General features: G+C 36.4%; 2 protein-coding genes across 8 annotated transcripts in view; both read left to right on the top strand.

The window, feature by feature from the left end:
• The window catches only part of LOC124375501 (vacuolar protein sorting-associated protein 13B-like), a 95,866-nt gene extending 89,533 nt beyond the window's left edge, over window positions 1-6,333 (top strand). The window contains 8 exon segments of the mRNA XM_046833914.1: window positions 1,471-1,589; window positions 2,564-3,342; window positions 3,519-3,695; window positions 3,898-4,068; window positions 4,176-4,352; window positions 4,506-4,608; window positions 5,283-5,529; window positions 5,623-6,333. Of these exon segments, the coding sequence (XP_046689870.1) occupies window positions 1,471-1,589; window positions 2,564-3,342; window positions 3,519-3,695; window positions 3,898-4,068; window positions 4,176-4,352; window positions 4,506-4,608; window positions 5,283-5,529; window positions 5,623-5,865 (2,016 nt within the window). The 3' untranslated portion in view covers window positions 5,866-6,333.
• Window positions 6,334-9,006: 2,673 nt separating this feature from the next.
• Window positions 9,007-15,767, top strand: part of LOC124375500 — a 9,074-nt gene continuing 2,313 nt past the window's right edge. For 2 of the 7 annotated variants that reach the window (XR_006923698.1, XM_046833909.1), the window contains exons 1-7: window positions 9,007-9,109; window positions 9,266-9,425; window positions 10,316-10,657; window positions 10,851-10,880; window positions 13,062-13,370; window positions 15,123-15,278; window positions 15,670-15,767. The exon at window positions 15,670-15,767 is cut by the window's right edge and continues 5 nt beyond it. Coding sequence is in view for 6 of the 7 variants with exons in the window: in XM_046833909.1 (XP_046689865.1) it covers window positions 9,353-9,425; window positions 10,316-10,657; window positions 10,851-10,880; window positions 13,062-13,370; window positions 15,123-15,278; window positions 15,670-15,767 (1,008 nt within the window). In the remaining variant the exon portion in view is untranslated. Of the gene's footprint in view, window positions 9,110-9,265; window positions 9,426-10,001; window positions 10,066-10,315; window positions 10,658-10,850; window positions 10,881-13,061; window positions 13,371-15,122; window positions 15,279-15,669 lie in introns of those variants that run through there. The other 5 variants (XM_046833910.1, XM_046833908.1, XM_046833911.1 and 2 more) reach the window with 4 other exon arrangements.

Genomic DNA, 15,767 nt, shown 5'->3' with positions numbered 1-15,767 from the left:
TTGTTGTGTGATTTTCTTATTACATTAACCCTCCAAACAGATTTTTTTTTAATTGATAGTATTCTTTATGCATGACCTATTGAACCAGTATCAGATTGTATTTACTGACCGAGACATGATTCAGAGCAATTTGATTTAAATTGGTTTTGATAGAGGCATTGGCTTATTGCCATAGACGCCAATGTTAATGCTATGAACAAATAGCTGTTTATTATTTTCTTGATGCCTCAAATTGAAACCCATTTCGAATCACATTGGTTATTATACTGTATAGTCATTCAGAGAATATATTATGTAAATCTTTTGCTGATATGCTGATTATATAATTAATCAATTCTTCCATTTATGCATTTTAAACCTTTGTTTAAAGAGAATGAATTTCTCTTTAAATAAGGCAAAGCTTAGTAATTCCATCACTACCATCCCAAACAATTAAAACTATGTGCTATATTAATTTTATGCAAAGTTTATTTTTACTCATTAGCTTGAAGGGTACCAACACATTTATTGTAGTCTGTACCAGTCTATGCCTCCAGATCACATCTGTTTGCTCATGCAGTGATATCCAATAACTTCCACTTGTGCATTCATTAAATCTGATTTAAACACTGATTCCCCAGCCATTATTCTTCCACGTTTCCCTTTACATGTCTATTTGTTTTTCATACAAAATAGTGACAAGGTCTAATGATACAGCCCTTATTTGTTTTTTGTGAAAGCGGGATTTGGTAAACATGTGCACTTCTGCAAGGATCTACATAGGGGAATGGTAGTGTAGTGTACACACCACTATATCGACACATTAGCAGTTAAATCCATGTAGTGTGAAAGGGACAGGGATTGTAAGATTTTAAAAGGCATGTAATGTGCACTTTGACAGAGGTTATAATATGTTTATTAGTAAAGTTTTGTACTAGCAGCTGAAATAATGCAACACAGAAACATTTGGACTTCCAATTTACAGAGAAATGCATCCAATCTCATTGGGAGAAACTTCATTATGCAACACAGCAAAATAGCAAAACACACTGCTAAAAGTACATCACTAAAAGGAAGTTTTTAGATAGGTCAGTCTTTGGTCTTAGTTAATCAAACTAAAAAATGCATCTCCCCAAACTAAACAAAGCTGTGATATAAGCAAGAAAAGGATCTCAATTATCAGGGCTTAAATAGCAATATTGTCCTGGACACTAATTGGACAAAATGGACACTAGAATTCAGAAACCAGGTTGGGTGTTCATTGTTGTCTTATCTACTGCAAGATTCCTGTGGCTGTAAAAAAGCTTAAACCATCACCTCTCACCAACATATGTGACAGTTGAGTTGCTATGTCTATAGGGTGTCTGTGGTCTATTATGGTTTATCTTAGGTGTAGCATTGCAAAGGAATCTACTACAAATTGTATGAATTGGAGGTCTTTAGAAGAATACTAAGGTAAATGTGTGTGTTTATGTTTTCTGTATTCTCTAGGTAACAGCCTTGCCTGGTTTTGGCTGTTTATATGTCACTGTAGCTTATCAGAGTGGCACAATTATCCTGACCCTTGCACCGGAGAGCAGTGATGATGCTGAGATCACTAGACATCACAGGTTCACAATCCGTTCCAACCCTCAAAATGTCACCCCATTTTTATTGTTTCATTTTTTTAAATAAGGAAAATACATTTCCAAATAACAAATATTGTATAAAAACATAATAGAAAGAGTATGTAAAGATATAATAAGGTTTTGTACAGTGTACTTACCTTGGAGATGAGATGACTTAAGCTAACTAAGATGCTGGTGGAGATAGAGGGTAGAGGAGATAGGCGGAGGAGGATGGAAGGTTTTTTTTTTTTTTTTCCTTATATATTTAATCTTAGTTTTTGTCACAGTCTTCGCTTTCTACCTTGGAACTAACTTCGTACGTTCGTACTGCCTGGCCAAGTCCTTTACTCGTAAACCTTGTTCATGTTTCTCGATAATTTCACGCTTTAATTCAATGGACATCATCCTCCTCTTCTCAGCATTGTCACTAAAACTCACTTTCTTGGGAGACATGGTTACAAGAAAGTTAGAAGAAGGAACTCTCACAAAGCAAGAAACCGCGAGCACAACGAATCACAGTGTTTACTCTACAAGGTGAACACATGAAAAGAACTAAAGAGCGTGTTGGAGGCTGGGGGATGCTGTGGCGTCACTGCTCACTACACCATCTAGCAGAGGCGTCTCAAGCTTGTACCTAAATTTTTTGCTCGCGTAACAAAGCAAACAATCGACCGAGTGACGATTCATACCTCGAAAAACTCGTACATCAATTCACTCGTAGGTCAAGGTACCACTGTATATACTCAGTACTTTAATGCCATTGTTGTTAAAAAACCTCATAGGACAAAAGTATAGAAATACATAGCTAGCTAGTTTTCACAAACGTTACACACTCAAACATCATACAAGACAATATGATTAGATTTTGAGAGATTATTGAGTGTCTGAGTGTCTTCCTTTCTTTCATATTGTCTTTGTATCAACAATTTATGCTGTATTATTTTTCCCTTTTGCTTTTTTCTGTCTGTTTCTGACAGGGTGTGTAATCAGATGTTGTCCTGCCGTGCTAATCTAAGTGAGGTTAGCATAGTGCTTTGTGATGACATCACGAGTCCAAGTGGCTCGGTGGAGCTCTTGCGTTTAACCATGTCCAAGGTTCTGGTAGTGCTGCCTTTACCAGAGCCCACTTTGCATGACAAACCCACCTCTCAAGGTCACCATGTGCAGGTATTGTGTGGCAGCCTGCAGGTCGACAACCAGCTTTACAGCTGCTCCAGTTTTCATTTCCCTGTTCTGCTGTGTCAGGAGCAGATATTAGACACAGATTCTTGGGTGGGTGATAAGGACTTGATCATAAATCCTGAGACTTTGGAAGAGTTACGCAAGACGTGCTTCTTATGTGTGGGCCTCACACTGTCCAGCAATGGGTATGGCCTAGAACAGGTCAGCTTCAAACTTAAACCAGCCCGCATCTATCTGGAGGACACCTTCATATACTACCTGAAAACACTATTTCACACCTACGTACCTGCTTCCACTTCTGGAAACAAGAGTGTATCAGGAGGAAGTGGAATTATTCCTGCTCAGGTTTACCAGTCAATGTTTACCCTTGTTTACCCTGTGCAACTTCAGCGACTGCTAATTGAGCCAGTCAGTCTACTGATCAGTATACATGCTTCTTTGAAGCTATATATTGCCTCTGACCACACACCGCTTTCCTTCTCCATTTTTGAAAGAGGGCCACTTTTTACCACACCACGCCAACTGATTCATGCACTTACTTTGCATTATGCTGCTGGAACTCTTTTCAGAGCAGGTGCGTTGCTCATCCTGTTACAATTTTTATGTACACATCAAGCTTGATCATTTTAATCTCTAGCAAGCAAGAAAGTTAATTTCTGCAGTTGGCTGATATGCTGTGTGTGTGCGCGTGTGTGCGTGTGTGTATGTGTGTGTGTGTGTGTGTGATTTATTTTGTGGCTATTTGTGTAGGTTGGGTTGTGGGTTCTTTGGATATCCTGGGCAGTCCTGCAAGCCTGGTGCGCAGTATTGGAAATGGAGTGGCTGATTTTTTCCGGTTGCCATATGAGGGATTAACACGAGGTCCTGGAGCCTTTGTTACTGGTGTGTCTCGTGGAACAAGCTCATTTGTCAGGCACATTTCGAAGGGTAATATCAGTTTCACATTTTTTGCTTGCAATTATGCAAGTTCTTTTTAAATACTATAAGCACAAGTTGAGCACATTCAAAAGTATTCAAAAATATTATAAAATAAATTGGTAATTAAACTGAGAAGCCTTAAGCCGAAAAAAGAAAAACAAAGCCAAATTGCATGTTTTTAAACCCTCTCTGCACACCTGTTCGTGTATAGGCACTCTGACATCCATTACTAACTTGGCCACGAGTCTAGCACGGAACATGGATAGACTGTCTTTAGATGAGGAATATTACATGCGCCAAGAGGAGTGGAGAAGGCAGCTTCCAGAGACTCTGGGTCATGGCCTGCGCCAAGGCCTTTCCTGCCTGGGACTCAGCTTGCTGGGTCAGTCTTCATAATACCAGCAAATTCACACTCTCTTTCACTCTAGTTTAACTACATTGGTATGTCTGTTTGCATTTCAGTATATCCATCTGTTTGTGTGCTTATAGGAGCAATAGCGGGTATCGTGGATCAGCCAATGCAAACATTTACAAGGTCTGTAGAAGGTCATAGCACAGCAGCCAGTACAGCCCGTGGTGTCATCTCTGGAGTGGGGAAAGGCATTGTCGGAGTTTTTACCAAACCAATCGGAGGTGCTGCTGAGCTTGTGTCACAGACAGGATATGGTGTGTGTGATTTTTTCTTATGTTTAAAGTACTACATAGGTTTTATAGACATAGTGAGGTGGCATTGCAATGTGGTAAATTCATTTCAGATGTTTGTCAAGTACATATACTATATATTTAGTCCCACATCTTAATAAATTGATGTATTTGCAGGTATTCTGCATGGTGCAGGACTTTGGCACTTGCCAAAGCAGCAGTACATGCCTTCAAAGTTGAAATCAGCAGATGGACGCAATAGTCATCTCAAATATGTTTGGTAATGCGCGCGCACGCACACACAAACACACACATACACAGTACAGAGAGAGAAATCGTAGTACTGTAAAATGTTTTTATGGAAAACTAGTCAGTTTAGAAATGTATTCACACCTCATTATGTTTTGCATTTGAAAAAAAAATGCCTGTTGCTACGAACTGAAAATTTTGTGTACTTATTGAGAGCCTAAAAGTATAAGGGGCTCCAGTAGCTTTCAGATGACACCATCATTCAATCATTTTAGCATCCCCAGGACAAAACAGATTTATAAATTTAAAGTATAGATTTAAATTTTTTGGAACTGAATGGATTCATGTGCACATTAGAATGGAAAACAACACACTTGTACCCTCTGATGAAATTGTTTTGCTGGTTTTGCGTTTTCTTTTTAAAATGGAAATGTAGAAATGGATATTTTCATATAGTTGTGCTACAAAACCAGCCCTTCTTATTAACCTAATAATAAATCCTTAGAGTGAAAACTAGTTGTGCCAAGATCATCCTTTAGTGGTACAGATGTAGCCATTAAAATGCACATGTACTTCTGAGTTTGACCAAATACATTTTTGTCCTAAAAACTGTCTCAAACTATAAAATGGATAATCCTGCTTTTATCCTTGATTATACACATTCTATATTTGGTCCATTTACTGTCTGTTTGTGTTTTATTACAGGAAGATGATGCAGTCTGTGGGGCAGGAAGTACACATGGCACTGTGCGTGTGTATGATGAGTAGTTCAGGGCAGGAGCATGCAGGCTGTTTGCTCTTAGGTGGGGATGTGCTTTTTATTGTGAGTGTGTGCGAAGACACACAACAGCAGGCTTTTCCCATTACCGAGGTACAATGCCAACAGGATGCACACAACCCAGAAAAACTCACACTGACTCTGCAGCAGAGACGAGTAACCAGAAACAGTGAGGTGAGTTTTTTTCCTTTATTTCTGACTGGCTCACACATTTTAAAATTTCATTTCAATTTTTGCTTTATTAATTTTTTTAAATTTATCACTCAGGGTGATGGTGTTCGTGAACGCTTATCTGAACAGCAGTACCGATGGTTGATGGATTATGTAACTTGTGTGTCGCAGTATTTCTCCCCTTCCTCACTCTTCCAGCCAAAAGTTGTCATGTCAGCTGAACCGGCCCCAAGTATCACCAAAACTTATCATTACCATGCAGACCCTGCTTACATCCAAGTCTTTGTCTGTAAATTCAAAATGGTGAAAAACAAGGCACTAAGCATTGGCTTCACATGAGAATATTTAATGTGTCCTCAAGCGTAGAATTAGTGATTGCTAATGACTTCTACTTGGACTGCCACTGATAAGCTGATCTCCGAGAGATATTTATTTGCTAGCGATCCAGAGAGGTAAAAAAGAAACAAGAATTCTAAAAATGATCTTATTATTAAACTAATTTATTAGAAAAAAAAATTGAAGCCTTAAGCATTTAATTCAGTGTTGAGTGTGATATTTGACATATTACTTTGCAATCCTTTGAAAGCCACAGTACATGAACATTAAAACAGAAAGAACCCAAGGCCTTTGCTGCTTTTCAATTCTCTTTAAAAGTGAAAAGTCCAAAATTCGCCATTATAAGTAGTCGATTGCTCCATATGTGTGCATTAGAACAAATTGTTTGCCAAAGTAAATGTTTACATAGAAGACAAAACTGAATGGATGTGAATTAACACTTTATATTGTTTTGTTATGTTTATGGCATATTTTCATTTTCATTTTCATGAGTGTGAGAGAAAATGGCATTTTATTTGAACTGTGTTTAAACTGTGTCAAGTGGGGTTTTTTAGCCTAAAGGTTATTTTTAATACAGATATTGTTAAACGCTAATTTACAAATAATTATTATTAGCTATTGTAAATGGCACCATGTGTATTACATGTATATATATCAAGAGAGAGAGAGAGAGAGAGAGAGAGATTCTAAATAAAAAGATTCAAACATCCAGATGTCATTCATTGAGCTTTTTTTTTTTTCCTTTCACAAAATTGGCAGCAAATGCAAAACAGTCATTGTGGGGTACAGTTCTGCAGGACAGCAGTAGCAGCTCTTCCATTGTCACTCAGGACTTATGTAACAGGTGCTAGGAAAGGAACATGAGTAAATATGTTTATAACCTGAATACTGGTAGACCTACTAGGAGGACAGTGGAATTAAATGATAAATTAAGTTTTTATTTTTTCCAAAAAAGTTTAATTATTTATTTATTGGCCTCATCAATTAATACAATGCCCTCAACTAATATTGGCACCTTTGGCTAATGTATGAATTTAGAGACTGCCTCAAACCGGATTCCATGCATTTTACATACATTCCATACATTACACAAAAGTAGTTATGTAGCTTGATGTAGAATTTCAGTGGGATAAATCTCAATCATAATATTAATTTAATTAATCTGGGAGAGGCAGCAAGCCATCAAGGACAATCTCTAACCAAAAGGTGATTGTCCACAATACCATTTAAACCATAATTATCATTTTAACTATACCCAAACCCGACTTGCTGGGGGTATAAATACTGGTGACTACCACCTGCCGACCTCCGGCTCTCTAGTGGTATTACCCATGTGTTTCTTTACTCATTTCCTACACTTAATTTACATTAAAAGGCAAAATCCTCTTTACACTTCATAGGGAAGAACAGTATACAATGAGCGGAGTTTGTTCTGCATTCTTTTTGACTCTGAGGAACCCAAAGTACTTCTTAAATTTTGTCACTGCTATGCGGTTATAAACTATTTATTATGATCATCGTTGTCCTCAAAATCATTTCTTACACTAAAATGGTTCTGGCAAAGTGTCTCAGTAGCAGGTTAGTAACAGGTTCAACCATATTGTTCAACCATGGCAAAAAGGGCTAACATTTTTATTTAACAGGCCAAATTCATTTTGTCAATGGCTAAGTCCAAGAAATATTGCTGTTATGTGTCTGTTATGTGGCAACTCAGTCAACTCAAAACTCCTGCAAATGTTTCCTGAGCCTTCAAAATGGTCTCTCAGGTTGGTTCACTAGGCTACACAATCATGGGGAAGACTGCTGATCTGACAGTTGTCCAGAAGACAATCATTGACACCCTTCACAAGGAGGGTAAGCCACAAACATTTATTGCCAAAGAGCTGGCTGTTCACAAAGTGCTGTATCCAAGAATGTTAACAGAAAGTTGAGTGAAAGGAAAATGTGTGAAAGAAAAAGATGCACAACCAACTGAGAGAACTGCAGCCTTGAGAGGCTCGTCAAGCTAAATCGGGTTTCTGTTAACCAAAATCATCACAATTAAAAGAAAACAAAGACTTAGACTACTTCAGTCTATGTGCATTAAATTTAGTTAATACATGATTTTCACAATTTGAGTTAAATTACTGAAATAAATGAACTTTTCACCGACATTCTAATTTATTGAGATGCACCTGTATGTACATTTAGATACATGACATCATGGATTCTATGAAGTGTCAACAGACATCAAATGAACACTTAATGCCTCTGCCAGAACGTTTAAAATAGTCCATGATTGGATTCCAGTCCCCTGACCTGATCCCCAAAGAAATCCTGTTTGGTTAATAAAAATCTGGAGAAATTCTCTATAGAGGAATGGTCTCAGATCTTTTGTCTTTTATTCTCCAACCTCATCAGGCATTATAGTAGATTATCAGTCAGATTAAAAATGAGTAAAAACAATTGACTATCATATTGACTATGATAAAGCAGGGAGGGGGGGTATTGAAAGAAAGATAGATCAAGCAGAATAAAAAGTTTTTGATATTTAATTTATTTCACTGGTTAAATGTTGAATTTTACCGACATTTATAATACATTAGGGCAAAATCAGTTAATATTTATGAAATGAAGAATTATGAAATATCAAAAAACCATTTATTACAACGTTGTTCGAGTCGAACGCATACATGTGTTCAGCACCATTCGAATTACATCACCTTATTACTACAAACTGTTTTACATGCTGTTTTTGCACATCTCTTTTTGACTGCTGCTATTTCTCTTTTGCACAACATTTTGTTTACATTTTTGTTTATATACAATGCTCACTCCTGTACTTAGTACTCTTTCACACACCGCAGTTGGCAATATACAACAGGTTTACTGGCGGCGCTTTTTTGTGTCTTGCGTATTTGTCCTACACTGTCTTGTGTTGTCTTGCACTGTCCTGTATTCATCTTGCACTATCTTGTGTGTCACAATGCACTTTATGTGGCAGGACACTTACTAGTCCTTAGCTCTGTGTTTTCTGTGATGGAGCTTTATGTTGTTGTATGTAGTACCCTGGTTCTGGAGGAACATTGATTCATTTCATGTACAGTGTTAACTATATATGGTTAAATTGACAATAAAAGCTTCTGATTTGAATTGACTATATATACACACACACACACACACACACACACACACACACACACACACACACTGCATATCACTGCCACAGTACAAGTAAAATTGAAACAGGCAGAAAACAAACAGCTGAGTAAGTAATAAAATATTTTTTTTTATGTTGCCATAAACAATTATTATTTTACTTACACTGTTTATTATTACAACTGAAATGATATGTTGTATAAAAAAAGCACGTCTTTACAGAATTTGGGAAATTAAGAGTATTTCCTTTTCTCTTTCAAACTAGGAAGTAAAACTGAAGTCGCACAGAAAGTGATCTACTTTGAGGAAGGCTTAATAACTGCAGAAACTGCCTTGTACTGACAGAAGCTGAATGATGGCGTGCTGGTTTGATTCTTACTATGTAACAATATTTCTCCTAATGGTGACCACAGCAGAACACGAACGTAAGTTTGAGTGCTATTGCTTTGTGTTATATTCTGAATGTTTACATATTCTATTAATGCCTACATCTTGGTTCTAGTCTGGGATTCCTATATGATTCATATTCATATTTATGGGAATGAGGAATTATGATTCAACAAATATCAACAAACCACTGATTACAACGCTGTTAGGGTTGAAAATTAAGCAGAATCTTTATACCTTTTGCTGGTGTATTTAGAGTCAAGGAAATTGACTACAGGCTGTGCATACAGAACTAGTGATATAGTTAGATTGTCATATCTTAATGTTAGTGTCATAGCTAAATGTTTTACAATGTAGAATTTTTCATGTCCAAATGACTACAAGACAGCATTATATAATTTTACTAACAAATCATAAACTTTCAAACATAAAGGTGCATACTGCTTCTAAAAAAATACTTATAGCAGCATTCTGCCTCGGTACAGAACATGAGCCTGCTGCGATTATACTAACTTATAATCCTAATTCTAACTTCTCCAAAAAAGCAAAGACGCTCATATATTAGAACACTGCAACAGTCTGGAGAGAATAAAGCATTGTGATGTGTGTGTCAGTTTGAGACTCTCAGATGGAGAATGCTATAAATGCGAGGTCCAGGAAATCCAGGCTAGCCGAATAGTCAGTATAATTTTTATATAATCATTTTATATAAATAATAATATTTTTGTTGTCTATTTTGATTCTGAGCTGAATATTTTTCTACACAGAAATGTTTTAATGATTTGCAGGATACTAATGTCATTTCATGTTTCCATAAATGTATATCACTATAATTGCAATATATATATTTTTTTATTTGATTGAGTATTTAAATGCGCCAACTACATTATTTACCCTGTGGTTTTTGACGTCTCTTTTTTGTGCCTAGCGTGTAGAAAACTGAAGAGTGTTGAGGCACTGCTGAATTCAGTAGTTACACTTAAATGCCCTTTAACACCAGGGTTCACAGATGTCACTTGGGAAGTTCTTGAAGGCGAAAGCGCAGAAAAGGTTGTTTCTGGAAAAAACTGTTCCTATTCCTGCAACATCGACGGCAATAACAATAAAGACCAGAAACCTCTATGTAAAATGAGAACAGTGTCAGATATACAAAAAGGAACTGGATCACTGATTATTAGTCATGTGAAGAACACAGATGGGGTTTGGTATCGATGCTCAGTGAAAAACACCACCTGGTCTAAATGTTTTGAAGTAAAGATTACTGTAAAAGGTTTGTTTCTACACAAATAAAAACTATTGTATGCAGTGTGATTGCAGTCTTAATAGTATAATAATAATAATAATAATAATAATAATAATAATAATAACAACAATAATAATAATACATCTGTTTAAATGCATGCATATGTGTATATAATTTTGTGGATGTATTTTACATTGCCCTGTTTCTCATATCATTTCAGAAGAGCCTCAACTTCACAGTGAGATAACAGGTAAAGCAGGATGACTGTAGTTTGTGTATAAGTATAATTAAAATGTCAAATTTTATTGTATTTGTCACAAACACATTCATATAGAGAACATGTAGTGAAATGCTTTTTATGACCGTAAACAGTCATTTTTATAACATGAAATAAGAAAAAGTTAATTATATAAAAAATATAAAATTAAATTAAGACTTTGCTGTGACAGTCCAGTGTTAAGGTGACAGTGTGCATTTTGAGTGAGAAAAAGAAGTCCAGTTGCTAGGTGCTAGGTGTTTCTTGGTTTAGACTCCAAATGGCCTGCGGAAAGAAGCTCCTCCTCATTCTCACTGTTTGCCTTCAAGGAGCGAAAGTGCTTCTCTGAATACAACACAGAAAAGAGACCATTGTTGAGATGCCTAAAGATCCTTCACAATCTTCCTGGCTCTGGTCCGGCACCGCTTGCTGTAGATGTCCTGCAGGTCAGGAAGCTCAGTGCAGATGGTACGCTCAGCTGACGGCACCTGTCAGGACGTTTACAATGGTGCAGGTGTAGAAAGTTCTTAGCACCTGCGACAGTAGTTTAAAGTCCCCTAAGCGTCTCATATAGTACAGATGTTGCTGGGTTTTTTTTGTTTTTTTTTTACCAGGGTATTGATGTGACAGGACCATGACAGATTCTGCATGATGTAAACACCTAGGCACTGGAAACTGTCCACTCTCTCCAATGGGGTCCTGTTAATCTTTAGCAGTTGGTATGACTGCTCCTGCTTCGTGCTTAAGTCCTCTATTAACTCCTTGGTCTTGCTGACGTTTAGGGGAAGATTCTTTTCCTGGCACCATCTCCCAGGTTTTCATCTCCTGTAGGTAGGCCTTCTTGTCATTGTTGAAGATCAGGCCCACTACAACAGTGTCATCAGCAAACTTGATGATGGTGGTAGAGTTGGAAGTGGACAAACAGTCATATGTGTACAGTGAGTGTAGCAGGGGGCTCAGAACACAAGCCTGAGGAGCTCCAGTGCTGAGGGTGAAGGAGGATGAGGTGTGTTTGTCCTCCCATACGACTGTTGTCTGTTGTCCTCAGCAGTGTAGTGGATCCAGGGTGTCCGGTAGTGATAGGTCTTTCATTGATTCAAAAAAATATATATTTATTTAGATAATGTCCACATAAATAGCAGTGTGGTGTTTAAATAACCAATTTTAGACATAATGAAAGTAATGTTTGTTTTGTACTTTTTCTTTTTGCATGAGAAACAAGCTCAGCATTGCGCAGGGACTTTTCAGTGCACTACCTAATCACTGAATGATCCAAATATTCATATTACAATGCCCATTTACCTCTTCCAATCAGAAGGTAATCCAAATAAGATTATTATTATTTGTGGAATTTATATTATATGGACTGCTTGTACATCTTCACCCTGGGGAAGAGACAGCACCAGGGTGCATTATGGGAAGAAGGCTAATTAGCAAATGCATTGTGATGCTCTGGCAAATGTTCTGCTTGAAAGCTTTGTGTCCCGGCTATCATAAGGATGTTAAATTAAACCAGACACCTGCCTAAGTTTGTACCAGGAGAGCAAACTGGTGGCGACTGTGGCAAGGAAAAACTCACCAAGATGGCATAAGGAAGAAACCAGACTCAAGAGGGAACCCATCCTCATCTGGGTCACACCAAATGTTTATTCATTACAGCTAAACGATGTCGAGGTGTGCAGTTCTCCAATCGAAGAGAACACTATCCAAATGCAGGTCAGGATGAAGTGGACAAAGCCGAGGAGGGGAGAGAGGCAGAAAGAGTGGTCACTGTAACTTAGGAGCATGTTTAACACAACCTAAAGAGAAAGAGAAAGAGAGAGAGAGAGACAAGAGGGGTGACAGGGAGAGAAGGATATGGATTATTATGTGTCCTTATGTGTCCTCATTTTATTGATGTGACTTCAGTTGCTGAGTTTAGACACTGTGGTCTAATTTCAGCTCATAGAACGAAACAGCAGGTTTACAAGATGATGCAAAATATTCATAAAAAATATTAATGCAAGTTAAATTAAGTTTCTCAGGAGGAAAAATGATTGTATTTAATTTAGATTCATAGTTTTCATAGATCTTGCCTCTATGGACTCTTTTAAACGTTCATTCTGCTGAGACCCATGCATCTGATTATGACCTTATAATTCCTTTTTTGTGTTTTTTTGTGTGATTTTTTCCTAGAATGCAAAACCATTGGTCCATTCAAAGCAGTGCTGAACTCAACATTTATGCTTCAATGCCCTTTGGCCAAATCACCTCTTGATGAGGTAATCTGGGGCTCTATTGAAGGTCTGACTGTTCCTATAACTCGCTGCACTTCAAGTGGAGCTTGCATATCAAGCGGATCCCAGAAACCACTATGTGAGAGAGCTAAAACAATGAAGAATGGGTCACTGGTTATAAGTCCTGTGGATTCTACAGATTTCCATTGGTTCCTGTGTGCAAATGCAAATTCCACATTATGCTATCAATTTAAACTCACTGCCGAAGGTTTGTTTCAAAAAGCTTAATTTTTAACTGAATATGACCACATATTTGAGTTACTTAGTTTTGGTTACTGTCCACAGAATTCTTAGAAAATTCTTATACTTCTGTTTTGCATTAGAAGTACGAGTGTGGGTCAAATAAAAAACGTAAAAAATGTACATGTACTGACTAAGTACTTAAGTAATAAACACTGTAGTAATACTGTTTATGATGCCAGCTTATCTGGCATCAAAAATTATTTAATAAGTAAATTCACATGTTTGTAAATTTTCCCATGCTTATTAAAAAAATCCTTCAACATCATTCAAAGCTTGTGGACAGTATTTGCACAATTTGATGCCATGCACATTAACACTCAGTCATTTCTTTTCCAGACATATTACAAATTATTATTATAATATGTTTTCTGATTACTTAATACTTAATAATTGTATATAATATTTCATAGGTGCCTTCAATCTGTCAGACACTTCCTGGACAGTGCACATACATTGATAATTAAAATACAAAGACATAGAAGTCAAATAGAAATGTATCTCTAAAGTTTATTTAAAAAACAAAGGATATATATCACAACAAAAATATATATGATAAAAATTATTGTCTCACCAGCAGTTTAAAAATCTAATCATGAGACATGTCATTCATGAAATGCTGTAGGGGTCAGAGATAATCAGACTAGCCAGACAGAAAAAAAAGATTGAGAATTGTAAACAGAAAGAAAAACGCCAATAGGGTAGATACAAATCTGACAGGTTTCAGCTTATTTACACAAATTGAACAATTACTTGTTGTTAAAACAAAAACAGCACAGGTGTGTTTCAAACAATTGTAAAAAATTTTACCAGATGTTTTTCACCAATTGAAAATTAATTGTAAAAAAAATTAACCACTTAAATTTGAATAATTTTACTATCTGCTTTCACACGTGGTGTTTTATACAATTAGCATGTAAGGCCCCATCCAAACATATATGAATATTTTTTAAAACATTTTTTTGTTTGTTTCTGCATATTTCCTATTTTATGTGTTGAGATTTTTTTGTACTGTTTTTTTTTTTTTTTTTTTTTTTTCCAAATGCTCTTTGTGGTTTTAGGACTTTATTTATCAAGACTGTTAAGTAGGTTAATTTACATTAGACTCTGTAACTTTTAGAACGTATTTATTTTAATGTTGTTTTATTATTACATACTAGTGAAAGAATATGAATGCACCTGTAGTACAAACCATACTGTGAATGAAGATTTTAGACAAAATGCAGCCTTGCAGGTAGTAAAGTTTGCAATCATGGATATTTTATACTGCAAAATTGTATTCCTACATGTAACCTTTTTTAGTGCTCAATGCACTTTTAGCTAAACTGCATTAATTAATCCCTGATAAAAGTTTCTAAACTTATTCTTATTTTGCTAACCAAAATAGACAGTTAAAGTAATCTACAAAAAAGTGTATCTAAACTCTAAAATCTACAAAAAAGTAATCTACTATAATACCCACAAAAAAGCAACAATGAGGTTTCTTTTTTAGCAGCGCTGGATAGAAAAGGCAGAACCAGAAGAAAAGAGAAAAAATTGTCAGGGCTTAATTAAACACTCAAATGCACATGGCTAGCTAATGCATCAGCCACATAGTGTTTAGCTATCCATCTTCCTTGAGGCAGCCTAAGCTTTCTGTTCAAGGTGCTTATTAATCATCACTATTTTGTCACTGTTTAAAATAATCAAAATAAATATTGATTTTTTTTTATACTTGCAGGTGAAGGTAATTCTGCAACACAAAGCCCACAGATGCAAACAAAAAATTATACCAAAGTAACAATTACCTCGGCAACATTCATTCTTCTGTTTGTGGCCATGCTGGTTGGAGTGTGTATGTGGATCAGAAAACAAAAAATGAAAAGAACACAGGAAGGTTTGAACTTTTCTCATCACCATCTATTTCTTGTTGCTGTTTTAGTGTTAAGTAATAGCTCAGTGATACTGACTCCTTGTTAATAATTTGAACTAAATACAGTTTACAGAATAATGCAATAATTTGCTACTGTCCCAAATATTTGGACGTAACAGCAGTTAGGCCAAACTATAAATAGGTATAATAAAAAGGTATATTCTTTGTTCAAGTTCTTGAAAAATACTAAGAAGTTACTAAAAGTCAGTTTACTATAGTATACAGATGGTCTCGGTCCCCAAGTTACGAATGTTCGACTTACGATTTTTCGATCGCACGATGACGATAGCGACACGACAATATTGTACATTTAATATTGTACAATGTTATAAATATTTAACATTTCACGCAACAGCACAGACAGCGGCGTACAATGTTGGACACGCAGCTGGGATGAGCGTATCTCTCGCCCTGTGGGATGCTCCACTCTCGCTAGTGGTCGACGAAGTAAAG

The sequence above is a fragment of the Silurus meridionalis genome, chromosome 21 (assembly GCF_014805685.1).
Source record: "Silurus meridionalis isolate SWU-2019-XX chromosome 21, ASM1480568v1, whole genome shotgun sequence".
Lineage (NCBI taxonomy): Eukaryota > Metazoa > Chordata > Actinopteri > Siluriformes > Siluridae > Silurus > Silurus meridionalis.
This window is presented reverse-complemented; position numbering and strand designations above follow the sequence as displayed.